At 49.5% G+C, this 19982-nt stretch overlaps 2 protein-coding genes and 1 long non-coding RNA gene across 4 annotated transcripts in view; 1 reads left to right on the top strand and 2 right to left on the bottom strand.

Annotated features, from left to right (window-relative positions):
• Positions 1 to 9759, bottom strand: part of EEIG1 (estrogen-induced osteoclastogenesis regulator 1) — a 39981-nt gene extending 30222 nt beyond the window's left edge. Inside the window, exons 1-2 of the mRNA XM_068155659.1 lie at positions 9564 to 9759; positions 7749 to 8385 (exon numbers count right to left, since the gene is read on the bottom strand). Coding sequence (XP_068011760.1) covers positions 7749 to 7894 — 146 coding nt within the window. The 5' untranslated portion in view covers positions 7895 to 8385; positions 9564 to 9759. The remainder of the gene's footprint in view (positions 1 to 7748; positions 8386 to 9563) is intronic.
• A 205-nt stretch (positions 9760 to 9964) lies between these two features.
• Positions 9965 to 15546, top strand: LOC137449808 (uncharacterized). 2 transcript variants are annotated; one of them, XR_010989497.1, is made up of 3 exons: positions 9965 to 10008; positions 11083 to 11198; positions 14490 to 15546. It is a non-coding gene; the product is annotated as an uncharacterized lncRNA (long non-coding RNA). The 2 variants fall into 2 exon arrangements; XR_010989498.1 differs by lacking the exon at positions 9965 to 10008 and adding an exon at positions 10475 to 10556.
• Positions 15547 to 15634: 88 nt separating this feature from the next.
• Positions 15635 to 19808, bottom strand: NAIF1 (nuclear apoptosis inducing factor 1). The gene is made up of 2 exons (XM_068155658.1): positions 18619 to 19808; positions 15635 to 17932 (listed from the first exon to the last, which is right to left on the bottom strand). Exons 1-2 carry the CDS (start codon positions 19127 to 19129, stop codon positions 17469 to 17471), a joined length of 975 nt encoding a protein of 324 aa, XP_068011759.1. The 5' UTR covers positions 19130 to 19808; the 3' UTR covers positions 15635 to 17468.
• Positions 19809 to 19982: the final 174 nt, after the last annotated feature.

Below are 19982 nucleotides of genomic sequence, written 5' to 3'. Positions count from 1 at the left end.
TTTGACTGCCCCAAATTGAGATCCTGAGGGCCTTTCACGTGGTTTCCTATTAGAGGTTCCTTGATCTGCTTCTCCACTGCAAAGCCAGACTGGAGCATAATGCTTGGTAATTACTGAAAGGCACTAAACAGGACCCTAATTTTGTTTTCCACTTTTGGTACACTGAATGGCAGAGGAAGGGACTTGCCTCTCCGAGGCAGAAACACCACTCTAGGAAGCTGCAGCCCCCAAAGAAAGTTTTCCAGATTTAGTTGTTTATTTCAGAGCACATTTTGGGCTAGTTACCAACTACATGCAGGGGTGACAGTCTCTGTAGGTCTCTCAGCTGCATTGCTAATTAGTGCTGCAGCTTTCTAGCCGTTCCAAGACAGTAAATCCATGTACTCTTTTCCTTCCTCCCATGTAAGCATCCTCAGTGCTTTCAGGCTGAACAGACAAGGCTCATTTCTTATTTAGAATACAGCAGTAAAACTAATTTTAGCCTCAGTTGCAACTCCTACTGAAACACAGGACCTCCTTCAAGGCCTCCTCTCACCAATGGACTATGACAAATTCAGCCAAAGGAAAGGCACAATCCTGCCCTCCTGCCAGCTCAGCTACTTTCCATCCGCAGGGAAAGCGACCGTTACAGAGACTGTACTGCTATTGCTTATCTAGAACATCCTGTCTCTTCCACACTTGCCTCCTCCTGATGCTATACTCTCCATGTGCTTCCTCTTCATCTTCTTCCTCATGCCCAGAACCCTGTCCCATTTCCTCGCTCTTTTCCTCAGCGTTATCAACTGAGCTCCACGGGAGACCCACGAGAAGCACGCGGAAATGAGATCCATGAAGATCAGCGATTTTGAACCCCGCAGAACAATTCCTTTTCTTGCTCATCAGATTAAAAATACACCAAACAAGGAGGCTGTTCATGTAGTGAACACAGGCACAACTGTTTGTCTAGTGGGAAGTGCCTTCAAATCCAGGCACTAAAATGAGATGCTGAGTCCCACTGTATGGTACCAAGAGAGCTCATGATGCCAAGTCAGGATTACGATGGTAGTGTGCATCGTGTCTCCCAGCATGGGCACAAAGGCATACTATGAATAAACTGCAAGGCAAAAAACAAGCCTCTCATCCTGCAGGGTAAGCAGCTGGTACTGGGGTAGGGCAACACATTCAGCCACCTGAAATAACACCTGTACAGCAAGGATTACTGATACGAGGTCACAGGCCGTTACAGAAGAAACAAGCAGATCCAAACGTTGGTTCAGGGCACTCCTAAAGGCTTCTGGTTTATTATCTAATGAGCCACAACTATAAGATAATTCCTGACCCATTTCAGAGCAGGCTGTGAGCCCAGTGCAGAGCCAGCAGCTTACAGAGGATGCAGAGCACATCCTGTTTGAAAGAGGGAGGCTGCACACAGAGCCACATCCGCCTGTCCTCGCACGGATGAGGCCTTGTGGAGCCCAGCACAGGTGGATGCCGTGCGATGAGCTCACCGCCCAGCTCCACCAGGCTTGTGAGCTTACTGACTTGCCCTGAAGTGAGGGAGGGAGACACCAGGTTCTTTCCTGAAATACTACCAGATGCAGCTTCCTGCAATAAAATAATAAGAAGAAATAAATCTGTACCTACCTCATTTATCTAGGAACTGGTACCAGAACAACTTGCCATTGGCAACTTATGGCCTATTAAAATACCAACTGCCTTGCAGCGAGGCCACAGGCTGCCAAAGGCATGCAAGAATTCCTCAGAAATACAGCTACAAAGCTAGAGTCAATACTGATGGCAGCTCAAGAGCACAAAGAATAAACAGACTGGAAGCCATTTAGATTTTCCTCTGTATTTCAGAAATAAATACATGTCTTAAAGGGTGGGAGCCACCCTTTCCTACCTCCCCTTGCCCTTCATCAGAGCTGATGGCATTGCCACCCTGCAAAGCAAGCAGGCCACAGGGCCCCAGTCTCTAAGCAGAACATTAATTTCCAATGAGTAATTTTTTGAGCTAAGGGCTGCTGAAACCACACAGATAAGGCTGCTGCTACGAGTTAGTTGTCAAAGCAATGCCAGTTCAGAATCAGTGACTCTGGGGAAGTTTGAAAGCCAGCTGTATCCGAACATATTTACTGATGCTGTACACACAGCGTATCGCTTACAGCGCTTTAGATTACAGCTTCTCTGGGCAACAAAGCAGCCCCTGCCTGAGCAACAGCAGTCAGAACAGGAGGCACATCATGAACAGAGACTGTTCTTTACTCAACAGGATACAGCCCCTGTGGCAGGAAAGTTTTAACAATTCTGCTTGTCTTGTGACAGGCTGCAGTGCGGTGACCAGTGACAGGAAGAGGCAAGTCTGGCACGAAGCAAATCAACCCACCCTAAAGCCTGTGTGGTGAGGAGCCTGCAGGTGTACCAGCCAGAGCCCAGAAAAGGTGACAGAAATACTCTGCAAATGTGCAGCTTAAGACTGGTTGTTCCAGGGACCTTGCAGCAGTCTATCGCTTTTGCACTTTGTCCGTCCCCCTTGTCAGAGGCTAAACCTCATCCACACCACCTGCTCCCACAACTTTCACCTACATTTAGCTACAGTGCTGGAATGAAACCCCTTCTTCTCATCTTTGCGGCCTAGTTTCCCTATATTTAAGAACACAATCAGTGCAGGTACTGTGCCTTAACATTATCTTGAACTAGGTTATGTTTTACTGAGAATCATTTCTGCAGGCTGCAATCAAATGCCTCCTCCGCTAACACCCTCAGCCCACTCCTGAGGCTGCAGCCAGGAGAGTCATGTTGGCATGTGAAGCTGCTCTGGAGCATTAAAACTCAATCTCCTGATCCATGTATTAGAAATGTATCTATACATAGAGAAGGTTTACATCTTCAGAAGTGTCTGCAACAAAAGCACTCTTAAAATACATGATCACACCAAGAGCTCTGGCAGAGGGCAAAGCTGAGCATACTTTGTCCTAAAATATGGAACTAGGAGAGTGGTTTAGAGCCACAACCAAAGTTTCTTTCGCTACTATATCATGGCAATCCCACACCAGCCAAGAACTCAGTCAGCAAGCTTCTACTTCCACTATAGCTGTTTTTCTTCCCTCTTGGGGACACTGACTCTAGAATAGGCTATTTTGTTACCTAACCTTTGTTTCACGGCAGACAGTGCTGAAGATTTAGATCTCTACTGGGCTGAATCTCTGATGAACCAAACAGTTAACGATTTTCCACTCTGGAAGAGCCAAACTGTTGAATGTCGTTCCCTCAAGCATGCTGTAACATCAGGCACATGGACTAATTACACAAAGACAGTGAATTAGCTGGTTTCTAGCTCTCAGAGAGCTGCATTTCAAAGGTGGCATGACTTGTCCCTCCCTTCACAAAGCTTCTGAATCCAGAACACTAGCCCAGTGTTAGCAGAGCAACACTTCTCCTCCTTTATGTCCTACAGAAATGAAAAAGTTGTGTACTCCACTGAGAGGTAGGCAAGTAGCTTCAGGTCTGTACCTCCACAAGGATGACAAAGCCACGCTTAAACAAAAGCTGACCTCAGTCCACAGGGAGCTATCAGGATGAAGTGCCTCCCAAATATCAGCATTTCCTTTGGCTTTCTGGATACAGCTTTACACCAAAACCGAACTGAACAAAGCATGCTGTACAGGAAATGGCCTTTCACACTTACTCAGTTATAAATTGCAAGGCTAAGAACATTCTCAGTCCAGGCTTATGGCACCAAAATACTTTGAGGCAGGACCACCCTAACAGGGTCAGCTCTTCCCAGATCAAGCCTGCGTGCAAAGAGCTACGGGGCTGCAGCAGAGAAACTGTGTTCCTTGGCTCAAACTGGCACATGAGGCCCAGAATCAGAAAACCAAGCTCTAATGCTGCATGTGTTTGAAAAAGCACAGTCCCAAAGGAAATACAGTCTGAGGTGTCTTCAGAAGGCAATGAGGAAGGTGAGAAATGCCCTCAAAGTCGCTGTTCAACTCATGCAAAACAGCCTCTTCCCTAGAGCCAGCCATGGGCTTTCAGAGTACAATCCCTTCCTTCACATCCAGAAATACCTGAGTGAAGCTTGGCATGGTAACAGAACAACTTGGCAAGCTAACATCCAACAATGTAGGATGAAGTGTCAGGAGTCTGTGGATAACACCTGGCTTTTCACTTCCTTCACCATCATGCACCAGCAACGCTCGCTGACAGCACACAGCCAGAAATCAATCAGCAGTGAGGTAAAGAGCAGCTGGCTATCACTCAACATTAACTGACACTGTAAGGAGGGGAGGTGGAGGGGGGGGTGGTGAGGGCTACAATTAATCAATTTAATCTCTTCTATGGTACCCAAAGATGGACATGTACACACTACACCAGTCTGTAGCTTTAGGCACTCATTTGGGCACCCAGGCTCCTGCCTGCGACAATCAACAGATCTGAAACCTCTCCATGAGCTTATCGTATCATCTCTCTAGGAACAAAGACACACACCCCAAAAAAAGCTTCAAACTGGTACAAAATGCAGCAGCCCATCTGCTTCACAAAAACGGTTGCCATGAATACATCCCTGCTGCTCTCTGCCTGCTATTTTTGAAGCTACTTGGGAGGCAAGCGAATTCGCTGGTGGTTGTGCTATTTCAGGATCTGGATTAATGCTATTCAAGGAATACATCAGCACTTCTCCGTGGGGAAATAGAGCACCTGCCTGGCTTACACCTGGCTCAGAGGCATTCTCAGAAGACCAACTTCTGTAATCCAGTGGCAGGGTGATAAGCTCACAGACAATAGCTGCTTTTCAGACAGAGCACTGTAAACTGAAACGGGTGAGTCTTATCCTCAGAAGCCCCACCAGAGTGTAAGGAGACTTTACAAAGGGAGGGGAAGGGACCAGCAAAGGGGTATTTGCAGCTGCAACTTTAGTCACTAACATAAACCCATGTTTTAAAGCAAGTCCTGAGCACAGCAAGTGTGGAAAACGGGTACCCTTCTGCAAGGACGAACCAAACCAAACCAAACAACCCAAGAGGGGCAGATCCCCAAAGCTGAATATGCTGATGGGTTCTGAACCCTCCCAGAGTGCCTTGAACTCCCAAGAGTGTTAAGCCTTTAGACACGTTCCCCTCCAGCCTGGGCAGAGGAGGTGTGAGCAGCTCACAACCTGGAAGCCCCAGCTTGGGCTGTGCCCCACTGGACCCATAGCACCAGGCTGCAGCTGGTACCTTCAACCCATTTGGAAACGGACTTGTGACCAGGACAGGCTGACGGGAGCCAACAGCACAGCCCTGATCTGCTCTGCCCTCCCTCTCTACTCTGCTCACAGGTCAAGTTAATGTGGTTCCACCTATCAACTCATTGGATAGATCACATCCCCACAGCTCGCCACAGACCTGCACAAGCTGTCAACTAAGTCTACTGTAAATAACCTGACAGAAAAACGTGTCTCTGGGGATTCCTGTGTTCTCAGACAACACTTCTTTCCAAATCACCGGTCACTTGAGAAAAAAGGAAAGCTGATTTAGTGTGTCTTATGAAGGGTTCCTCTACTTACTTTTCACCTTGTTTACAGACTCCAAATGACATGGGACACCTTGCTGGTATCAGTTCTTGTTCCTATCAGTTCTCTGAAAACTCACAGGCAGAAAGAGCTACTGGTCTGCTGGATCATAGCTGCACAATTCCTACTGCCACAGACTGCAGAAGCAGCCCAGATCGATTGCAGAGCAAACACCAGACTTTTTTATGCAAGCAGCTCACACAAGATGACCTGATGGACACTACAACACGAGCATCCTTGGAAGTGGTTGAGTTCAGAGAACAATCACAGATCCTAAATAACATGCAGACTTACAACATGGACACAGCATCTGCTTTCCTTTAATCTTTCCCCAGATCCAAAGAGAATCATGGAAATGGCTAGAGGAATACAGAGCATGATCTTGGGATCCTCTCCACTCAGTAATTCTTCTCCTCACCGTTCTTGGCAATTCATCCCTCCTGAAGTTTCTCTAACTGCAACAGTGGAAAATATTTGGGAAAGGTCAAATGACTCAAAACCACTGAGACTTGTAACTTTTCAAGCAGGAACAGGTCTCCATGTGCTTTCAGTTAGAGCACAGACAGGTTAGGGGAAAGGCGGCAAACCCAAAAGCCAACTTCCCCTCTGCTCGTTTAGGAGCAATCAAGCTGGTTGAAAGCAGTGTGTGTGTTTGGTTTAAATTACAGATGATTGCACTGCTGGAACACATCTGCAGCACACCGTGCTGAGCGCACTGCTGAACCCCTGCCAGCTCAGCAAACAGCCCAGCACAACCCCAACGGGCTGGCAGCAGCAAACCCCAGCCAGGCTCCTTGAAGCTGCTTTCAGGGACGACAAGGAGAGAGAGAGAGGGGGAGAAAGAGAGAGGGAGGGAGATGGACATTTCACAGCACAGGCATTTTCTGAGACACCCTCCCATTCATTTTATTACCGCTCCAGGAAGCAAAAGGGTTAATTTCTCTCCAAGTTCACATAGTATTTGAATTCCTTAGATAAGCTGCTTCCACCAAACCCAAGGACCTAGCCTCAGGGGAGAGCACGGTAAGGAAAAGCTCTTTTGATAGATTTCTTCAAAAGAAAAATTAATTCAAAGACCATTTTGAGGTGTTCCACGCCCACGGCTTCTATAGGCTTCAGAGGTTGCACCATGCCTCTGGAAGAAAAACCAAGCTTTGAGCAATGCTCTGCCACTTCTGTTTGCAAGACAGGAATGTTTTACACTTGCCCAGTAAAATCTGCCTCCCTGAAATGAGAAAGCTCAATGTGCAGCACCACAAAGAGGAAAACCAGACCAAACTAGGCTTTAGCTCTGGGATAAAGCAGTTAAAGGCTAGCACAAACTAATCCCGTATCTTTAAAACTGATCAGTCACTCAGCAAAGCTAAAAAAACAAGTCTTGAAAGCCACTGAAGGCTTCCTTCCCATCTTGAGGCAGAAAGCAAGCAAGTCCGGGCTGTTAAGGAATTTGCTTTGCATAGTGCTGGTGATAATCTATGTGCATAGCTGGAAACAAAGCAAGTTTTTATTAGCAATTAGTAAGAGGAATGGGGACAGACCTGCCTGAAGGAATCAGAGAAACGCCAATACATGATGGATGAACAACTTTATAACATGTGCGGCAGAATGAACACACAGGAAAAGCAAACATTGCAGCTGTAAACGTGGAAATGCAACGGGATCAGTTCGAGGAGATAAACTGTGCCTTTAACACCGACAGCTTTGACTCCAAGCAGCAGCTTTCCCTGGCAATGCAAAGCAAGCTACTTCCACTCCTACCAAGAACAGTCATTCTCAAGCAAAGTTGGGAAAGGTTGGTTTGCCTGGATAAAGTTTTCTACCGAGTTCAATTTCATGTCAGCATGAAAGGAATATAGCATAGGGTCTGAAATAATGTGAGAACTTGGGCAAGGCAGGGAAAATAATCCCAACCAAACATAAAAGGATTTCATCCATAAACCCCAGCCCCCTCCAGGGAAGAGACCTCCCACTCCCTCCTAAAATCTCTGAAACGTTCAGTCCGGCTCTGATCAGCCAACACCACCCAGGCTCAGAGCTCTCTAGCTCTGTTCTTCCCCCGCTCCACAAAATGATGTGGCAAGTGGGGCCCTACAACAGGACTATTAAAATCCCATCAAAGGGCAGGCAAGTGGTGGCCATATGCTAAACTGCTCAAGTGAAGAATAACCAGGGAAAGAAACATAGCCAGGAAGCAAGTCTGCAAGCAGCTTCTTACCTGGTAGATAAGCTTGCAAAGTCTCCTCCATCTAGCAGCCTAATTTTGCAGAACAGAACCCCATTCACAAAGGGGACAGCAGTCAGCTCTTCAAGAGTGAAACTCGTCTGAAACTTGAATTTCTTCTTCTTCATCAGGAAAGCCATGGGCAAATTCAGCGTGGAAAGGCCAGGAATTCCAAACAAGATCAGGGAGGAGCAGCTCAAAACACACACACGCAAGCAGAGGAACGGCACTCGTTCCAGGAGCACAAGCAGGGATTGAATTCCAGTTCAGTTACAACAACGGCCCAGCTTCAAACACACAACTCTCTTCTCTTTGGTGGTCGGATCTGGCTGTGGGATCATTGCCACGGCAGGCTTCAGGTGAGGAGGAAAAGGTCAGATTAAATCTCTGCAACATCTCCAAGAGAAAAGCAAGGGAGAGAAGTTAGTCTCAGCTCCAGACCAGCCGGAGCTGTCCCTGTTTGAGGGTGCAGTGCTCTGACTTCAGCACAACCCCTCCTGAAAGCATCTCTTGTGGGAAGTCATTCTGAGTCTCTGAAGAAGGCTTAAGTCTGTAGGCAGCACATTCATAAAGCTTCCAGTTTCTATCCTCTCCTCTTGTGCAACTCCTTGGTACAGGTCTTCAGGTCAGCCTTTGGGAAGGAAATGAATAAATTAGTCCCAGCCAGCCTTGGGCTCCTCCTCCTCCTCTAAAACCTGTTTGGATGGGTAATGTTTAGTCCAGACTCATACCAATCTTAAGAGGTATGGCCCCAATTAGCCTGCACCAAACATCCTCTTCCCCCTTTTTGCCTGGAGCAAGCTTCACTGTTATCACCCTCCTCATAATTCCTGTTTTGCAAAGCAAATAATAAAAATCTTGTCTATTTTCACCCATCATTTTCAGATGCAGTTTACAGAGAAAGCTCAGTCTAACAAGAGAAAGCAAAAGCCATCTCAAGAAATGCAGAAGGCTGTTTCCTTTCTGTATTTCCTACCAGCCCTAAGCATTAGCACCTGTATCTTATAAACGGATAAAACAGCGCAGAGGAAAAGCAAGCAGTCTGCTCCAGATTACACAGCATAACAACCGAATCAGGTCATCTGGCTGATCCAAAAACCAGGCCCAGAGAGTACGCTGCCCTCCCCAGCACCACGTCCACACCAAGCCGTGCCCTGCAGTTTTGGGGCTGGAGGCGGTCGTTTCATTACACGTTTACACAAAACCAAAGGCAGAGAGGCAAGAGCTGATTAGCATCTAAAAGGGACGAGGTTATCAACACCAAGCAGTCAACAATCCTCGCCGATACTCGGAACTAATGACTGCGAACCAGCGCAGGCAAAGTTGCTGCTGCTCAGGGGTGCGCGGTTGCAGACCCTCTCCCGCTCGGGCGGCAGCGAACGCAGCCGGCTCTGCCCGCTGGGCACCTCCGCAAAAGCATCGCGGACTGGGCACTAAGATGCGGACAGGTCTCAGCCCATCCCCGACCCCGCCAGCCACGCACTAGGCTGCAGAGAGCTCGCAGCCCATCCGCTGGCATCCCTGAGCCATGCATTAAGCTGTGCTCAGGTCTCAGCTCGCTTTCTGAGCCATGCACGGAACGGTGGCCCGGTCTCAGCCTGCCTCCCGGCCCTGCGAATCACACAGTGAACTGTAGCCGGGTCTCAGCCCCTCTCCCAGCACCAGGGGCCACGTACGGGGCCGTGACCGGCCCGAAGCCCAGCTCTGGCCCCACAAATCGCACATCGAGCTGCGGCCAGGTCTCAGCTCCCTTTCCCGGCCCCCCAGTCACGAGAGGTCTCAGCCCCGTTTCCCGCCTTCTCCACCGACCTGCGGCTCGGTTCCGGCCAGGTCCCTGCCCGGCCCTGCTCGCCCCGTTTACCCTCGCCTCGCACGGCCGCCAAAGCCACCGTTGCTCCCCGCCACAGCCGCCGCGGCTAGCGCTACGCCAACTACGGCCGCTACGCCAACAACGTAGACATCCACAAGGCAAAGTAACACCACCACAGCGCTTTGGGAATACCAACCCCACACTACGTAATCTTCCTCCCCGGGGAGGGGTAAGGGGAGCGCCAGAGTGCCGCTGCCCGATTGGGCAAGCAGCAAGGAGGCGGGCCGACCTCAGCACGACTTTGATTGGCTGTTCCAGCAGGGGGCGGGCAAGAAAGCGCAGGGATTGGAGGCGGGTATTGTCCATTTGGGCAAGGTCCGCCTCCCGGCTGAGGCGGTGGGCGGGAAGAGGGGTCTCTACGGTGGCTCCGGTGTCGGCTCAGTGGTGAGAGTGGTGGCAGGTCTGCTCGGTGTGGCTGCAGGGTCAGTCAAGTGGCTGCAGGGGATGTCCCTCGGGCTTCCCGCGCCCCGGGATGTGCCGCAGCCCCCTCGGCAGGCCGAGCAGCACGGAGTGTGCAGGGCTGGCTGAGGGGGTGACAGGCCGTAGCCCTTGTAGCCTTTAGTCAAAGAGTCCCTGCCTCGAGATGATGGCAGAGGCATCTTTGACAGATTTGGGCTCTGCATGTGTCCTCCTTAGCCCTGCCCGTAGACAGTAGGACCCTGTGCCTTCCCTGCCCAAGCAGCTCCCAGTGACATCCCTTCCCAGTGGTCTGTCACGCACTGCTCTTCAGGCAGTGCTGCCTCGAATGCAGCAGTGTGGCCACCCAGGCCTGGCTCTGTGCCTCTGGGTACCACAGAGCGGGCTGTGGGTCAAGCTGACCACCGGCACTTGGACTGGTTGTCCTGGAGCAGGAGGGAGGCCCTGTTACCACACACACCTGCAGGCATCGCAAGGCTGGGCCAGGAGCTGGAGTCTCACCCGACGCGTGTCAGGTGCGGCAACCAGTTAAATGCATCTCCTCATAACATGGCGCCCTGTTATTATCTGCTGCTGCTGTGTCCTCTGCTGTGGCTGGGATCCCTGGTTAGGCAGGATTCCACCCTTCAAGGGCAAGCGGAACAAAATGTCTCTCCTTGTCCTGAAGGAGTTTGCAATCATCAACGTGATTTGCCTAGTTTTTAGTGTCATGGAAGTGCCTAAGATTCTCTGTGGCAGAGAAGTTGAGGCTCATATGGGAGGAAAATTTCCCAGGGCTGATTTGCATGTCTGGCAAAGCCTGGATGAAAGCCTAAGAGTCCTTGCTCTCTGCCAGACTCCTTGCCTTTAATCTTTGCCCAGACTCCTTGCCTTTAATCTTTGCCATCTATGCAGACAATATCAGAGCTATCAAATAGTTCTACCACGATGTGAGCCTTAACAATAATAAAAAACACCTAGGAAAAGTATATGGCAACATACTTGGATTAAAGCTAACAACTGGATTAAGCCAAATGCATTCTTGTGATTCTTGCTTACCAGGTTAAGCAGATACACAGACCTTGGGCTAGGAAAACATTTTGTACTGGAACAGTGAAACCAGCACAGAAGACACCAGTCTTCCCACAGAACGGGGTTTATGGAGGCTGCTTGTAAAGGTAGGGCTTGAATCATTCCATCAGTGGATAACTGGTGCTTTCAAGGCCTTGAGATGCTGCTAATGATGGGGTGGGGCTTTCTTGCTTTCTGTTTCTCATTTATGGGGAAAGAACTCAGTCTGCCAAATATTTAGTATTTGTCAAGCTGAGATGCTCAAATACTGGAAGCATCTGAAGGATCCATCCCAGCCCTTCACACTTGTTCCCTCTTGAAAAGACACAGCAATCTTGCTTCCAGCACTAGGTAAGGGACAAATGATCCCTCTCTTTGTGATGTGGGAGGAGGCCATGTGTTATCTGGTATGATTCACTTTGATAAATAACCTCCTGGGAGGACTTCTCTTGTTTATAGCAACAACCTTGAATGCTAGAGTTTACAAAGATCTTAATCCTTGCTCTTCTCACGCATATTTACTCTGCAGTTCTATCAGAAACATCTCTTGAAAACCTCAGTGTTTTTATAATTAATTGAATAATGTGACTGGTGTTAAAAATAAATGGATTTGGAAAGATGCCCAGTGAGCTGCTGAGCAGTGTGTAGTGTAGCAACCATAGCTGGATTCTCAGGGGTATGTATATTTTCCTAACAAATGCAGTCTCATGACTTAGAGATGAAATCTGTTAGTTTGAAATTCACCCTGTGGAATTTTTTTCTGTGTTTATACTGCATAATGGTTTCTAGACAAATTCATATATTGTAAGGGGATAGTGCTCCTCCAAACATGTGCCTCTGCTGACCATGTGTGGTGGGTTGAGGGGTGAGCTAGCCTGAGCCCCATGGAGGCACCACTGAGGGGTTGTGGCCATAGGGTACCTCTGTCCATCCACCATCCCACTGACTCAGTATCATTTTCTGATCTAGATCCAATCCATTCACTAAGGGGGAATGGAGTTCTCTGATGCATATTGATTCTGCTTACCCCAGCCTCAAAAACTGTTAATTCCTCCTCTCAAACCCATGCTGTACCAACTTCACCTCTGCTCTGTGGACTTCAGCCATGTCCTGCCCCATGCTCTCCCTGACCTAGGCCTTTCCTGATTGCTGCTCCCGAGTGCCAACACCACTTCCTCAACTTTTGCTGGCTCAGGGCATTGTCTTATCAGTCTGGGAGAATTTATCAGCTTGGGCTCTGCAGTTAAGTCTGGGCCTCACCTCTGCTATAGCCGGAGGTGTGTCTCGCTGGCCAGGGCTGGGATCCCTACACTCTGCTTGCCTGGAGACTGCAAGTGAGCAGGAACAGAGATGGCTTTTCTTGCCTCCTCCCTCCCTGCTTCGAGGACCAAGATAGAGCAGCAGGCAAAAACAAGGCAAGATAAACTCAGAAGGGACAAAACACAGAGAGGTGAAGCAAGACAGATTCTGTAATGCATTTGGTGGGCCATCAAATCCTATCTGTTATCCCAGGGGAATTCCAGATACATGAGCAAATTGTCAGGCCCTGTAAACTACATTATCAGCATCTTCCTCTGGAAAACATCATCATACTAATCCATTTCTCCTAGCAGCCAAATGACTAAAGTTTGAAAACTAAATTACACAGTTGCTGCAAAAATGTAAACACAGCAATGGCTCTGCTGGGTTACCCACCTCCCCTCAGGCTGAAAGAGCCTTAACGAGTTTCCAGCCTCTTTCAGCCTTATTATCCAAAAGGAAAAGATGATCACAGAATGCTTTATGGTATAAAGGTGTTCTTCACACTGCTGGTGGCCAAGCACCTGCAAAGTACCTGCTCTGAGCAGCTGCATGGGAGCTGTGGGTGCCTTTTCCAGAGCTGGAGGGTAAATCCAAGCCAGGGAGCTTCTGAAATGGGGTAGGGGGCACAGGACACCGCAGTGGTATGAGCCCCATCTGTAGCATGCAGGCTGCTGGAAACCCTGTGAATGGAGTGGTCTCTTCTCCCCATTACACAGGATTGTCCTGAGGTGTGGAGCTACTCTGAGCTTGTGGCTTCTCAACCTAATTTAATAACAGGGTGTGAGCTCTGCTTTGATCTGCTTGTATTTTTCACTGGTTCCATATCTAACCAAACTCATCATCATAAAGGCCAGAGCTGTTTCTCTTTCTGTGCCATGCAGGGGTTCCTGTTGGATGTGCAAAAGACATTCCAGCCCAGTGGGTTTATGATCCTGTTATCCACAGAGAAAAAGGGAGTGCAGGAATCTGGAGTCGGTGGATTCCTTTCCCCAAACATGTGGCCAGACCTGAAAATCCAGCTGTCTGGCTTTTTTTTGTTTACTGGTTTCCATGTCTGCTCCAGTATGTCCTGGGAATGTGTGCTGGGACTCTCCACTGCTTTCCTGGAAGCCTATCATGGAACCAGAGCTGCTTTCAAAACCTGCAGTCTGAAACCCATTTTGCCTGGAGGCCTGTTGTGTTTATGAAGTGTTACCCTGTGTCTGTATCCCATCTTAGGAATCACCTTCAGCACTCAGCTGGACAAGAGGTTGGCTGGCCACAGGCTTTCCCCTTGGCTCTGTACTTCTCCCTGCAGCCCCACAAATGATGCTGTTACCCTGAATGAAGCAGAAACAGCTGTAGGTCTGTGGTTCCCACTTGACACAACCTCTAATTTGGGATCCCAGGCAGCAGAGGTAACAGAAACTGTCCCTGCTGGGGCTGGGCTTCTGCCTTGAGTTAATCACCTTGTGGGGCTGGGACTCAAGGTCTGGTGAGCCCTTTTTGCAGGTGATTTGGGCTTTGTTCCTGCCTGGAAGCTGAGACCTTTGTTGTGAAACTTCTTGTTGGATGCTTCCAAGAAACACAACGATTTGTAAATGCTTCAATTTCCATACTTAGCAGACCACACTTGTGCCGATTGTGCTGACAGTGACCTCTCAGATGGCAACCTCAAAAGCCCTAGAAGCCTTTGCCAAAACAGACTTGACAAACTTTAAAAACATGCAGGAGGAGCTAAGGGTAGTTTGGGTGAGTGTGCAGTGAAATCATTCTATCCCCTGGCACGGACCTGCTCCCCGAGCTGCAATGTGGCTACGGCACTTGGGGGGTCCTGACATATGTATGTGTGATCTAAAAAACCCAGAACCCTGTCCTTATGCTTAGAATTAAAAACATCACGTGGGTTTTTATCTTGTCCCTGTCTGCTGGGCTCTGCATGAACTCAGCCCAAAGAGCAATGTGAGCTCCCAACACCTCAGTGTCCTCTGCGTGTGTTTGTGGGAAGTAGAAGGACCTGGTTTGTGTTCCCAGGGGTTGATTTGTGTTTCTAGGGGTGCCAGTGTTCCTCATCGCTGGGCTCTGCCTGCTGATTTTCTTCCTCGCTCTGTTTTCAGTGCTGAAAAGGTTAATCAGTGAGGGGAGCAAGCAGGACCACAAAAGGTCTGGACCACGAGAGCCATTTCTGGGCCCATCCTGGCAGTGCCCTGCAGTGCTGCAGCTCGGGACGCCTGTGCCTTGCCCCGTTGAGCAGTGCCACCTCCTGGAAAGTCGTGCCTGAGATGCATACATCAAAAGCAAGGGTTTGCTGCTGAAGCAGCTAGTGATGCTGCAGGCAGCTCCTCCGTTGCTGCTGATTGCTGAGTAGTTTATCTTCTAGCCCACCGAAGAGTCCCTCACCAAGCGTCTTCTCCACTGGTACAAAGTATGCCACCTGTCGCCCTCATCTCCCAGGTACCCTGTGGCAGAACATCTCTGTGAGGCTCTTTCTCACTCTGGATGCTAAATACTAATTTCTAGGTCCAAAAGAGAACAGGAGAGGAGCACAGATGATCATCTATACATGTTACTCAACTTTTGTTCTGCTTCATGTTGTTCCCTGTTGAATAACCTGTGTTCACCCTCTAAATGCCCTGTTTACCTCTTCCTCCTAATCTGGACTTTAAGGGACATTTTTTTCCTCCATCTTCCTCCTTAAGCTTGATGACTTTGTCATGAGCAACAACCAAGCCCCTCATCCCCGTGCTCACCCTGTGTTTAAAATGTTGCTACATCTTTTTAATGAGACAAAAATGTGTGTGCAGAACTTGCAGCTGAATGCTGCAGCCTTGACTAAGCTCTATATTTATCCTGAAAAGACAAGAAAAACGGGTGGTTCCAAGGGCAACATGTTGACTCCTATGATACAGCAACGCAGCTTGAGTACTTAGTCACTGCAAGAATGCACACTGCAATTTTTCAAGCCAAAGGCTGGCACTTCATGCATCATTTCAGGCTACTCTGGCATCTTCTGAGCAGCCAAGAGATTGGTACAGGAATTGGCCGTACCCAAGGAAGTAACTAGTGCTCCAAGGGAAGGCTGTAAAAGTTATTATTTGAACCAGCCTGTCATTATGTAAACACAAGGCCACAACACTCACAAACAGGAGAACAAGCTCCTGTGACACGTGGCTGCTCAGGGCTTGCTTTGCCCCCTTCACAGAACTGTGTTGCAAACCTGTCACAAACTCTCTTTTGCCCTGGAATTTATCAATGAACTGAAGAGGCCCCTTTACCAAAACCTTACTTTTTATTAAAATTCATATTTGTAAGGGAAAGATCATTACACAAATGAGGTAAACCAACATGTATGACAGAGTTTTCACTTTAAAAATAAATTTCAGTTGAACAATTGATTTGATTCCGCAGAGTCCAAGAGGAAGAGTCAGGCGAGTGTTACTCATGTGCCGAGATGCTGGACAGGGTGGGGAGACGCAGCTGATGCTGCCCTGACTCAGTTGTCAGTGCTGAAGGGTTGGGACTCTTCCAGGGGCTGAAACCTTCTCACCGCAGTTGTCCTTCTCCCCCTGTCAGCTTTACAGATGAGAGATAAGTAAAGGCTGGAGACATGCAGCAGTAGCCTCTTCACCTGCTGCTCCAACCAGAGGTCCCCCAGCAGCATGCCCCCGTAAAAGGCTGTTTAAAGGCTTAATCTGATTGTGCAAATTCACTCCCTCATCAGTTGTCACTCAGCACATCTCAGCCCTAAATAAGAGACTTAACAGCAAGCAAACACCGGCTCTGAAAAAGTTCCATTTAAAAAGCAGTATCTGGCAAGCAACAAGCCTGTTAAAACGTGACACACTGCAAGATATGGTAAGAACAAAGTTATGCTCCCTTCTTTTCCTCTTTTTTTAAGTTTGCCTCCATGCATGTGCAAGTGGAGCTTTTAATCTAAAACTTTAAGAAGCTACTGCAAGTCTGTCAGAATCACATTCACCACCCTGTGAAATGAAGCTTTCTCACTGAGGACCAAGCCCACAGCCTGAACATCTCAGAGAAGAGAAGAGCAGCTACAGTTGTTGTACACTGTATAATGGTTAAGGTAGTAGCAAGGTGAGCCCCAGACCCAAAGGCAGCTCACAGACTAACAATGAAGAGCTGCACTCACTTCCAGCTCCTAACAAGTGCAGGACAAATACCATCACCAACCAGTAGAAGCAAAGAATGCTCCAAAATTCACTCAATTAAATCGGTGGCTGACAAACTCCTAGATGTTAGGAATTACTGTGTGGCAGCAGCTCTGCAGGCTGGATGAATTATGGAGGTGACAGACTGCAGAGGAGAAGGAGATGGAGTTTCCCCTGTTACACCAACCTGAGTGAAACTCATCCAGGCTCTCATGTATCAGCTGTGCTGAGACAGGTGATACCTTACTTCCAAAACATTTCCAGAACAGTATCTGATAACCAAGACATCAAATTTTCATCACATCTGACAAGTTTATAATGACATTTCATGACTGCACACAGACAGACCACGAGGTGAATGCACTATTTGAATCCCATTGATATCCTCAGGGGGTGTAGGTGGGATTTAAACCATGTGTAGGCTTTGTACTGGTCTGCACAGGCTGGATGTCAGACTGCAAAGGCAGTATCCATAACTCTTGGTGTAGGAGGAAGGTTCTACCACATCCGGTACCACGTTTCCAGTAAATGCTTTCAGCAAGAGTACTGTGGTATCACAAGACTGTCCATGTCAGGAGTCAGTTAAAGGCTACAGATCTTGAGAGAGAGGTCTCATACTTAGGAGAGGTTTTTTTTTGTTTTCAAATAGAAATAAAAAAATAGCTGTCTTTTTTTTTTTAACAAATCATCTATTGTTTGAGGAACTAAAGAAATGTTAAGTTCCTGCTTTATTACACATCCAGCTAGGGCTCTGTATGAGTCTGAAAAGGCAGATTAGCATAAGATTAGCAAAGAAAGCAAGCTGGTTAGGCTCAGCAAGACCCCAAGGTGAGCCATTTCACATTGGCAAGAGCTAGCACCCCTCATTCCTTGTGTCCACTGGCAGCACAGGCAGGTTGCTTCCAAGGAAGGCATCCCGTCACTGTTTCACTGGATCATGCCATCCTGCTGCCCTGTCTGGCTGGGGTCAGTGGTGACCGACGGACTGGGTGTATTGCTCTGCAAAAATCGACGGAAGTCCTTAATCATGGGGCGGAGAACCTGGATGAGGGCACTCAGTGCCGCCTGCGTTCCTTCCATGGCTTGTGCCTGCCTCTCCTGGGCACATGCCTGAACCTCCTGTGAACGACGGATCATCTGAAGCAAGTCATTCTGCTGCTCCAAGTGCTGGGCAATCTCCTTCACGTGCAAGTTGGTCACTCGCTGCTCCTGCAGGAGCTTGGCTGAGTTCAGAGCAATTCGGCTTTTCAGCTCCTGGGGTTTTGCAGACACTTCATGCTGATGTGCCATCATCTCCAGGGGGGCTTCGGCAGTGACTGTGGTAGGGGCTTCTGTTGTGCAATACTCCACCACTCCATCCTCCAGACTGTGGTAGGTTGTTTCTGCAGGAACTGAAAACAAAGGACAGAAAAGGGGTAAGAAGTAGTTGTGATATGTGGATTTTTATCTACAGGACTATTCAGTGGATATCACAGGAATACTGCCTGTTCAGTGAGATAACATACAATGAACAGCAATCCACAGAACTACCTATTTTAAGTCTACTCCACCCTCATTTGAGCTTCCTTCTAGGCTGTACATTCCAAAGGAACAGGACATGCCTTATCTGTCTAGACAAAATAATTTCTCAGCCTCCAGTTCAGAACAATCTTTCCAAAAGGCACTAATCGACCAACATAAGGGCAAAGACAAGACCCAAAATGGCACTTGTCAGAAGAGTTGCTCCCAGTTCGGGGCAGACTGGGACACTATCCTTCAAGATGTTTCTGCCCCTGCTTTTGTCCCCAGAGGCAGGGAACCAAAGAATTTGCAGGGTGCAAAGAACACCAGCCTCCCTTGTTCTTAAGGCCAAGCCCAGCTACCAAAGCTGCCTTTCAGCAAGTGTGCATCTTGCAGCCACTCCCTTCCAGCAGGAGGACATACTGGGAATGGCATCTTCATTACAGAGATGCAGGGGTTTCTTTTTGCTGAGGCTTTCCCTGCACAGGGCTCAGGGCCTCCTCACAAGTGGGTGTCAGGACCCCCATAGGGCCTTCCACACTGAGCACAGAGCATCTTCATCAGGTGCAGCACTCACTCTGGGTCAGGGTGACGGTGGTGGCTGACGCAGTGATGGGTATCTCAGTACCGTCACCTGCACTACAGTCCCCACTCGGCAAGCTGATGATGGTGGCTTCTCCCAGCAGGTTGCAGATGCGTTGCTGCATGGGGGTGAGGATAACCGGGGCAGTTGCAGCGCCTGTTGGGTCTTCGTTCTCCGGTCCGTTGCCGTTGGCATTTTGGCTCTCACTTCCCCCTTCCATAGCAGCCCGGACTTGGGCCACTTTACGTCGCACCTCGGTCTTGAGGTCGGACCATTTCTTCTTGACCTCGGGCAGCTCGCGGTGGCAGGTGGCGACGGCGTTGACGCGGCGCAGGATGTCGTGCCAGGCAGCGGCCTTGGCAGCTAGGGGCACGCCTGCGTTGAAGTGGTTGATGAGGAGGTGCTTGCCTCGCTCCAGCTCCTCCACGATGATCTCCACCTCCCTCTCCGAGAAATTCATCTTCCGCTTCTTGGCTGGGGGTGCTGGGGGTGACGCCATGGCCATGGGGGGGGCACCGAGGAGGGGGTACTGGAGGACACTTGCAGGCTAAAGGGGCCTGGTCAGGCCCAGAGGACCTTGGGGGAGGCTGGATAGGACCGAGGAGCGGCAGGGCCCCCCCAAGCCCGCTCACCCCCGGGGCTGGGGACAACGGGGGGGGCCCGAGGCCCCTCAGGGCCCGGAGGCGTCCGTCTCCCCCGCTCCCCCCCTTGGAACCGGCAACGGTACGCAAATTGCGTACCACAACCACCCAACAAGCCCCACTCAACGGCCTCCACCCTGCGACACTGGCGTAATGGCTTCCAGAATCAGCCCCCTTTCTTGCCTAGCCTGATTCGACAGCCAGCCTGCCCGTCAGGCGGAGGTCTCACCTCTCGCCGGCCGTAGCACGCTGTCATTGGACAGCCGCGATGCCCATCATGGGGCCAAGAGACGGCTCCACCTCGCTGCCTGTCTCGGGCCACTGGGCCTGCGTGGGGCCTGCGTGAGGCCTGTGAGGGGCAGGGCCCACCCATGAATTTCCCCGCTCAAGTTCCGTTGGGCACTTCTCCCGTCCATCAACACAAAGCGCTTCCTGCCTCAGAAGCTACTGGATACGTGTCACGTCCATCAAGATCAAACTGACTCTCAGTTCCCGATCTGATTGGAAATGTTGTAGCTTTGTTCCCACCTCCCCACAACGGGAGCTCGGCCCGGGCACTTCTACCGCCCCCTTCCGCCCCTGGCGGAGTTTCCTTCCCATTGGTGGAGGGGAAGGCGTTCCTTTGACGTCAGCACCCGCCCAGTTGAGGAGGTCGGGGGTGTGGTTGAGGGCGTGTTGGCAGATGCCGGCGCGCGGGCCGCTGCCATTGGTCGGCCG

This window comes from Melanerpes formicivorus, unplaced genomic scaffold (assembly GCF_026170545.1).
Source record: "Melanerpes formicivorus ecotype bairdi unplaced genomic scaffold, bMelFor1.0.p_v2 SCAF_33, whole genome shotgun sequence".
NCBI lineage: Eukaryota > Metazoa > Chordata > Aves > Piciformes > Picidae > Melanerpes > Melanerpes formicivorus.
This window is presented reverse-complemented; position numbering and strand designations above follow the sequence as displayed.

Bases quoted from the DNA above. Each gene is read 5' to 3' on its own strand.
- NAIF1 (XM_068155658.1), bottom strand. From the start codon at position 19,129: ATGGCCATGGCGTCACCCCCAGCACCCCCAGCCAAGAAGCGGAAGATG. The intron at 17,933-18,618 runs GTGAGTGCTGCA...CTTTGTTTTCAG, and splicing joins CACCGTCACCCTGACCCAGA to TTCCTGCAGAAACAACCTAC.